At 38.9% G+C, this 9716-nt stretch overlaps 1 protein-coding gene across 4 annotated transcripts in view; it reads right to left on the bottom strand.

Moving 5' to 3' along the window:
- Positions 1 to 1490: 1490 nt before the first annotated feature.
- Positions 1491 to 9716, bottom strand: part of PROX1 (prospero homeobox 1) — a 53781-nt gene continuing 45555 nt past the window's right edge. For 3 of the 4 annotated variants that reach the window (XM_070384770.1, XM_070384771.1, XM_070384772.1), the window contains exon 5: positions 1491 to 5671. In XM_070384770.1, coding sequence (XP_070240871.1) covers positions 5483 to 5671 — 189 coding nt within the window. In that variant the 3' untranslated portion in view covers positions 1491 to 5482. The remainder of the gene's footprint in view (positions 5672 to 9716) is intronic. The other variant, XM_070384773.1, reaches the window with a different exon arrangement.

Raw genomic sequence — 9716 nt, 5'->3', positions numbered from 1 at the left:
AAATGTTTAAAAGAAGTCAAATGGCACTGAGCTTGTAATGTATATTTTATTTTGCACAAGCTTGCATATATACTGCACATACATTCAGTTTAAGAGAAGATGGAAGGCACACAAGGCAATTGGACTACTGTATCCTTTAAGTGGTACAAAGCAAAAGGTAAAAGTTTGCAGAGTATACAAAAGCTTAAACACACAAAGTAAAACCCCCTTCCCACCCTCCCCCCAACAAATCGTTTTTCCTGTTTTAAAATTTAGTAGCTGCCAAACTAATTTTTTTTTTACTTTTACTTTAAAATCAATTGTCTACTGCACCTTTTTATTTACTTTTTAATATGGACAGGGAGTCTCATTGTTTTTTTTATCATATCAATTAATATTACAGTACATCCTTGGTAATACAAAATTGTACACCTTCATCAAATAAATTAGGATAAATTAAACCAATAAATTATGCAAAGTCTTCAGAACAATAGACAACAACAAAAATCCACAATTGAAATTGCCTCTAGCTAAAAAAAAAAATCAAAAATTGACTTTATCAGTTCAGTTATTGTACTATATTCAAATCAAAGGGTCTTTATTACAAAAAAAAAGAGCTTAATAATGCTATTTACAACATATTGCTAAATAATATAAAGGCAGTGTTTTGTCACGGTTTATACTATATACATATGAGAAATGGCTGGGACAATATTGGGGGAAGCCAGGACCTTTGATTCTTCTGGGTATTGCTGAGACCAACCCCAAATACATTTGCTTTTCGAATTTTAATTTTGAAGTGGTAATATACAATTTTAAAATGCTTTTCCCCCCTACGGAGAGGATTCAAATATTTTAAAAAACAAAGAATGGATCCATTTTCACAAAAAAGGGCCACTCTGTTTGCCCTTTCTGCTCATGCTCATGTTTGTGCATTTTCGGGGGTGTCAGTTTTGAGAGAGGGCTCAGTTGAAAAGACTCAAAGTCCAGTTGCTCCCAGATTCTGTTATGTTTCTAGAAGGATACTTATAAGAAGATGCAAAGGTTAAATACCAGTTTTGATCCCAGCTCTGAAAATGAGCATTTTAGCTTTAGTCTTATAGGTGGTTTACAACCAACAGATCTACAGAAAACAAAACTGCATTTCCTTCAACATCACATGTAAGTGCAATACAGTAACTGCTTACTCATAGAAACCAGTTACGTTCTTTTAAGGGGAGCTTTTTGAAAACAATGCTTCTTGTAATTTGCAAACACGGAGTCTGTACCAGAACGAAACATTTGTACTATTCACACCAATAAAGAGTCTATAATATACATGGCAAAGAGATTCTGCTCTGTCCTCACACGCACACGGCTTCTCTCGGGGGATTCTGTAAACCACTTTTTCTTTGATGAATTTATGATTGCTTCTGGGGAACATCCTGATTTGAAAGCCCCCAACTCTTTAGCTTTACGACTTAATATTAACCTGTATGTGTATGCATGTATGTGTGTGGGGGGGGGAGGGGGGATTACATACTAAGTGTCTTCATGTACACAGAAAAAAAATTTCATAAATTTACAGAAACTGCATTACCCTTGCCCTTGACATCTGATGAAAGAGACTCTTATCTTTTAAAAGTAGAGAGCAGGATTTTCAAGAATGCTTTCAACTGTCTATACAGTCACCGAAGTGTTCCTAATAAATTCAACAGATGTTGTGAGAATGTAGTTATTTATTAAAATCTCATGTCTTACGTAACAATAGCCATGAGGTTAAATATTTACATTGCTTTATAAAAGTTCCCCTCTTGCTTTAGTGTTTTTGTTTTGCTTTTTTTTTTTTTTTCGTTTTTAACATTTTTAAAAATGATATTCACCCACATCCCTAGCACAGCAACAAAGAGTCGGCAAACATAAAACACTTTAATGGAATAATACTTGGAGGCACAAAGCAAACTTTGGGAATATGTGGGTGAACATTTCCTTAAATAATGACTACATTCTACCATCTTCCACGTTGTTTTACCAGTTAAAGTGAAATGTCCTCATTAAACAGCCAGAGATACAGTAAGAATTAAATGTTTTGTTGTTGCAAATAGAACATTCTTTTGACAAAACATAACAAGCCTAAAATAGGTCCTTAAATCTAGGTAGGAAAAGGTAAGCTTTCCACTTCACACGCATATATATATGTCTATTTTTACATGTGTGTATATGTGTGTATGTGTTTACGTTCACACATCTGCACACACATATATAGCACATGGTATGAAATATTGCTTCTATACTACTTTTCGTTAGGCTAAGAAAACACAAGATTTGCACCACAGTTACAAAAAATTGGCTTCTACAAGAATTTTCAAAACTCGAATGCTGCTCAAACAATTGAGGAAAAAATAATTTGCGGTATCAAACTGTTCTAAAAATTCTCTTCTCAAAAACGTATTCTCCCGCTTTGTTTTTAAAAAGACACAAAATATGCATAGCTATCAACGTTATGTCAAACAGCCAGAAAAAAAATCTAGTGTTTATTGCAGCTGTAGTAATTGGAAATAAAGTCAAAAAGATGAAATCGAAAGCCACAGAAGGCACAAGAACAATTGTACTTGTGGGAAAAAAGTGGGATTTTGAAGGATTTTTAAAAATCCCCCCGCTGGTGCATTTAGGTCTAGGCACAGACTATAACCTCAAGTGTAGATGCAAAAATAATTTGGGGTTAGCAGAAAATAAGTGGAAATGTGGTATTTCAACATGGACTTTAGACTTTGTTTCCCTTTGTAAACTGTCCCTAGTCCTTCACCCTCCCACCAGAGAAAGTGAACTTTCTCCCAAGTCGCCAATTTTTACATGGTGAGAGTTGAACGAAGATTGGAAAGATGGTGATTTTAAAAAACCTGTTAAATAGGCGTTTTGAGAGACAGGCTTTTGTCATTTTCCAATGCACTGGGAGGCACAAGATTTTATGGTGGTGAAAGAAAAGGAATCACCTAAAAGCAAAATGATCAAGTTCTGTTTCCAGGACAATGAGGTGAGTTTCTACTCACACTGCAATTTCTACTCTGAAACAATTTCTATGCCTCAGTGAACATTGAGAGGATATTACTGTGGATAAGCACATCAACATTTGGTTGTGAATACACACTTTTGCTTAATTTGTCTATTTAAATTAGAAAGGCAGGGGAGAATAATACTAAAAATCTAAATATGTCTGGAATCAATACTAAATTTGCCCCAGATCAGGAAGATACTAGCAATCTGTCTTGATAGGTGAATATATTACGGTTTTGCCTTTTGCCTTGCAAATGGCAACACAATGGTGATGTGAATTCCATGGAACAGCAAAAAGAGCCAGTTGTATACTGATGTGAACAACGAATGTCATACTCTTGGGCGTGAAGCAAGGCGAAAGAGTGTGACCACAAGTTGAGATTGCTTCTCTACTTTGTGCTGATTGGATTTTTTTTTTTTTTTTTTGGGTTTGCATTATATTCCAATGTGATGATTATCTGAACATTTTTTTTTTCCCCTAAACAAGCCAGAACAAGAACACATTGGCTCAGATGGGCCTGTGTGCGCTGTGTAGGAGCCTGCGAGCTGGGGGATGGGTTCGGTTGTGCAGGGAGGCTGGGGCGTCCCAGGCCTAGGCTGCTGCACTCCATCCACACCGTGAGAGGCTGTGTCTCCTGAATGACGCAGGCATCACAGGACCACGCCGTTTAATTTAAAGTCAGCAGGTTTTAAAGCTTTGTGCTGACAATAATTGCCTTCATACATTCCTGTCCATCAGCAGAATTTATAAATGATGTTAAATTACAGCGATTGGGTCAGCTAGTCTCATGGGTCAACCGACAGTCTCCAAAGTCAAATGTCATTTTTATAAAAATCAAGGAAAAATGGTATTTATGTTGTACATAATCTACATACCAGGATTTTCTTTTTTTTTTTTTTTTTTTACTGTGTCATTTTAGAAGATGTAGATCAAATTACTGAAGGGAGGGAGGGTTCTGGAAAACACTATTAGAATAAAAAAGGAATTCTTACTGCCTCTGCACACAAAACCCATCCAAGAAACAAGTGTGAATGCCATACGGCTTTTTAAAAGCAAGTATGGAAACGTTATACACCTTTGAAAAACTGGAAAAAGAAAAGAGAAAGAAAAAAAGAGGAGAACCATTGAAGAAAGCATGAAATAGCAGCTAGCTTTCTCTTGTGTGCTGAAATTGTGTCTTTTGGGTTAACTCCCAAACTCTCCTACTCTATACACTCTTCTCATGTTTTGGTCAATTACTAGCTTCTGAGTGAGAAGAGACTTTATCAATTGCTTTAAAACACTGTACCTAAAATGAAAACACTTTAAATTAGACTGTCACCACTTTGAATATCCATCAGGGTAGGTAGTGTGGAAATGTATAGGAAAATAGGTCATTCTCAAATGTACTCCTCTCAGGAGGGGAAGATCCAGTCAGCTAGCAGCTGTCAACAAACTTCTAGTATAGGCAGGAATTATATGGTCAAGTTAGGATGTCCTTTATTCCTTACCATAGAAAGGAATTCAGAAAATAGTGTTTTTTGAAAAAAAAAATTGTTAAATATTAAACAGACATGATAATTCTCCTAAAGCATATAAACAAAGTTTTGCAAAGAATAAATTGGAAACGTATGTGCCTTTTTATATCTTAAGCAAGATACACAGAAAATAATAACACATTATAGGGGTTTTCCTGTATGAAGAACGATAGGTACTCACTTACTACCAAGAAGAACCTATTGCAAAATTCCGAGAGGTGACTAGAAACCACATGAATCTCCAGTCTCACCTTGACTAGTCAGTTTTGTATAAAATTGCTCTGCCTCCAAAAGAAACTAGTTTGGGGTGTTTGCCATTTCTCTGAGGAAAGACTTGACAGTTAGTGATTATGTTTTCTTTTTAAAATGTGGCCTTTTGGGGTACTTTTGAAAAGTGAGCTGTTGATCTGCCACCGGCATTATTTTCAAACGTGTGATAAAAAGCTACTTACTGAGTTCAAACCAAGCAAAATATTTAAGTTTATCAAGTGGTTTCACCCAGTTTTCTGACCTTCTCAGCAGTAAACACAAGAGACACATCACTGACTGCGGAGTCGGGCTGTGTCACGGGTCTCCCTCCGCCAACCGCCATTTGCAACAAACCATGAATCCAGCAGACGCATTTTAAACAAATGCCCGTCCTTGCTAATATAGACTTTACACACGTCAACATTCTTTTTTTCCCTGATAATTAAGCCTATTTTAAGTCTCCAAATGTTAAGGGCCTTGGGCAAAAGTAAACTAAAGGCGGCAGGAAAAGAACCATCCCCGTTGCAATTGAAAACAGAAGAAGATGAGAGAAAGATGATGGAGGAGGAATTACCAGCTGATTTCATAACATATCCATGCCTCCCATACACACATATATGAAATCAAAATCTAGACACGGATAACGTGGACATCCAAAGGGGACTGCTACTATTCATACATTCGAAAAGAGTTGTTGAAATTTCTACTCATGAAGCAGCTCTTGTAGGCAGTTTGGGGATTTGAAAATCTCAGGGACTTCACTATCCAGCTTGCAGATGACCTTGTATATGGCCTTCTTCCAGGAAGGATCAACATCTTTGCCTGCGATAATGGCATTGAAAAACTCCCGTAATGTGATCTGCGCAACTTCCAGGAATCTCTCTGGAACCTGCTGATACAAGGAGACAATGGCATTAATAAAGTTTTCAGTTTCAAGTCTCCCGTTCTTCAAAGGAAATTGAGCTAAGGTCTTTCTTTCAGATAGGGGCTTACAGGGCACCTGCATTTTCTAAAAATGGCCGACCCCTGTTCTCTTATGTAAAGTTGTTATATATAGTAGCATTGTAATGTGGGGTTGACAGCTTTGTAGAGTTTTAGAAAAAGACTTATGCAAAGGATACATGCAGACCTATTGAAGAACTTGGATTCCATTGTGAATATTTGAGTAGAAAAATGCAGACATACCGTTGGGACTCCTCGCTTCATTAAAGAGGTATATTCCAGAATCAGTTCTCTACCTTATCTTTCAGAATTTGAATCATATTTCCATTAGGAAAACAAAATGTCTTCTCAAAAGTAGACTAATAATTGGCCTTTGATATAAACTAAACCCACGCTACAAATGAAGAAAATTAAAACTTTAGTGATCTGCTTGTATTAGAGGACTGTTGACTCTGTTGCTAAATTGTATACCAAAATATTCCGCGCTATAAGGCATACCTCCTTTCACTGCACTTTGTTTTGCTTTGTTATAGTTCATAGATGGTGCGTCTTTTATGAATTGCAGGTTTGTGGCAACCCTGTGTGAAGCAAGCCTACTGGCACCATTTTTCCAATGATAACTGCTCACGTCATGTGTCTGTGTCACACTTTGGTAATTCTCAAAATATTTCGAACTTTTTGCTCTCGTTATCTGTGATCAGTGATTTTTGATGTTACTACTGCAAAAAGACTACAACTCAAGGCTCAGATGATGGCTAGCATTGTTAGCAATTAAGTATATTTAATTAAGGTATGTACTTTTTTTAGACATAATGCTGTTGCACACTTAATAGAGTACAATATGGTATAAATATAACTTTTAAATACACTGGAAAATTAAAGAAAACATCATGTGACTCTTTGTATTGCAACATTTGGTAGTCTGGAATGGAACCTGCAATATCTCTGAGGTATGCCTCTACACTATGTACCAAAAAAGAGTAAGATAATGATATTAATACTGAGTCCCAAAATACAAAAGTGTTAGTTGCTCACTCGTGTCTGACTCTGTGACTCCATAGACTGTAGCCTACCAGGTTCCTCTGTCCATGGAATTCTCCAGACAAGAATACTGGAGTAGGTTGCCATTCCCTTCTGCAGGGGATCTTCCTGACCCAGGGATCGAAGAACCTAGGTCTCCTGCACTGCAGGCAGATTCTACCATGTGAGCCATCAGGGAAGCCCCAAATACAAAATGTGTACCACATACTAAAATCCTACATCAGAAAATATTTTACCTTGAGATGAGAATTTCTCCATTAGAGAGTTATTTATGCAGTTGACAGTAATAATACTCCACATTTTTGGACTGCTTATTATGTGTCAGGTACTGTGTTATATACTGAATGTGAACTGTATCATTCACTTCCCCCAACATCTCTGTGGTTATTAACCCCATTTTACAGTGAGAAAATGGAGGCTCAGAGAGAATAAGGGAATTGTTCAAAGTCACTGTAGTTCAAGATGAACATTCTCCAAATATACTTTTCAGAAAATCTATTCGTTAATTCTTTTCTACCACAGCAATGAATATGTGTGTGTGTGTGTTCTGTGCATGTGCTTATGAATTGTTTATTAGTAGTTGTTTAATAATCTGACCTCTTGTCTAGGGAAAGGAATAGCTACTCATGTACTTATTTAGCAATCTCTGTAAGTTACATGGTAAAGCAGGACCTATCACTCCCACAATGAAACAAAGGATTCACAGAATCATTCCAGATACTCATAATTTTCCAAGTACACACTGACACTTTATAGTTTTCCTTTAGTGGGGGAACTTACACATGAATAATGTTTTACTTTTATAGTAAGTGCAGACATTTGAGGAAGTAAAAGCCCTGCAGCTGCATGTGTAGACGGATCTGTCTACACATAGACAAGAGGTGAAAGATTTTTATCTTGGCTCAGACCTGCTGCTCACCAAAGTAACAGAGAGGGGTTGTCATTTTGAACATATTTGATCCCATTCTCCCCACCTTTTCTCGCTTTGTGCAGTGGACCTTTTTATAATGATAGTAACTGTTAAAGAAAATGAAAATGATACCAGACAAACCTGTCTGAGACATTTGGAGTTGGACAAAGAAGTTCAGTGCTTCCTATGGCAAGTCACTTATCCTTTGAAAGAAACCTAATGATGCTCCAGAAGAAAAAGAGCCCCAATCTGGGGCCGACTGGACTCTAGAAAAAGTGAAAATGTTGAGAAGCTTCTCCATATATATATATAGAGAGAGAGAGAGAGAGGCGCTAGTTTCTCAGGACACAGTTCCAACCACTGCCTGGGGAATAATGGAAATACCACCTTGCTCCCCAGGGCTTTTCTAATGGCTCAAGAGGTAAAGAATCTGCCTCTAATGCAAGAGAAGCTGGTTCGATCTCTGGGTCGGGAAGATCCCCTGGAAGAGGAATGGCAACCTAATGTAGTGTTGGCAACTCACTGCAGTACTCGGGCCTGGAGAATCCCATGGACAGAGGAGCCTGGCAGGCTACCGTTCATGGGGTCACAAAGAGTCAGATACCACTGAGCATGCACGTAGCACCTTGCCCTCCATAAATGTGCAAACCCATATACTCCAAAGGCCATTCCCTGATGAGAAATCAACTGAACTCTGATGACCTTCTCCCCAGTCTCCTGCACATACACGTGTATTTGTGGGATGAGGAGGGTATGGAGTGGCAATCAGCCCTCCCACTCACCTTCCACCAAATAAAAAGTCATTAAGCAGCCTTTCTGAGTAGGTTCCTGTCTTTCCCAAAGATGATCCTTCAGATTGTGTCAAATGGGCGTTACCGAGAGAGGGATTATGGCTGGAGACCAGTTACACAGTGCAACCACCCACTCTAACTATGGGGTTTGGGAGCTGTTAGACAAATGCTACAGAAACATAATCAGAGGCATTTATTAAAAGAAACATTTCAAAAAGTGTGGTTTCCCTGGCCGTCAGCAACAGACCCACGATGAGGATCTATGGTCCTTGAACACTCGAGGATGCAGCCTACCCTGGCGGAGAGCTCTGGGGACAGAGGTATGGCAGGGGCGCCAGATGAAGCCTACCCACTCCCAGGACCCCCAGGAGATCTGGAAACCAGGGCCAAAGGAACAGGGATGACGTTTAAGACAGTAAGAGGAGGGGGATGCATCTGGAAAAGCATCAGCCTTGGAGGAGGGAAGAAGTGCAGTTCTGGGGGTTTGCCTGAGAACAGATCAAAGAAATTTCTTTGGGGGGTGTGCACAGCCTCCACTCTGTTATTTTCTTTTTTTTTAATGTTTAAAAATGTATTATTTTTATTTCTTGGCCACGCCACACGGCATGTGGGATGTCAGTTCCCTGAGCAGGGATCGAACCCACCCCCTTGCATTGGAAGGTAGATTCTTAACCACTGGACCACTGGGGAAGCCCCAGTTATTTCTTATCATCGGCCATGCTGGTTACTGATTTTTACTGGGTTTTATCCTTTTTTAAGGACTTCCCAGGTGGTGCTAGTGGTAAAGAACCCACCTGTGCCAAGGCAGGAGAAGTAAGAGAGTAAGAGATGCTGGTTTGATCCCTGGGTCAGGAAGATCCCCTGGAGGAGGGCATGGCAACCACTCCGGTATTCTTGCCTGGAGAATCCCATGGACAGAGAAGCCTGGTGGGCTACAGTCCATAGGGTGGCAAAGAGTCCGACGTGACTGAAGCAACTTGGCACACACGCACGCATCCTGTTTCAAACATTCATTTCTTTTGGCAATACTCTTGAGCTGTCCTTTAACAATTTGTGCATTTGTGTCTTGAGGTCATTTAGCTTTTCACCTACTTATATCCAGTTGTAGTGAATTTATCATTAGATGTCTTTTGAGCACTCTCCTGGCTTCTATTCTGTGTTTTCCTTACAATGCTACACAGGGTTTTGTTGCATCGTCTTTGATAAACAGCTCAAACCGAGACCCTGCCTTCTGCTTTGCCCCACATCGCTCT

This window comes from Bos mutus, chromosome 16, assembly GCF_027580195.1.
Source record: "Bos mutus isolate GX-2022 chromosome 16, NWIPB_WYAK_1.1, whole genome shotgun sequence".
NCBI classification, from domain to species: domain Eukaryota; kingdom Metazoa; phylum Chordata; class Mammalia; order Artiodactyla; family Bovidae; genus Bos; species Bos mutus.
This window is presented reverse-complemented; position numbering and strand designations above follow the sequence as displayed.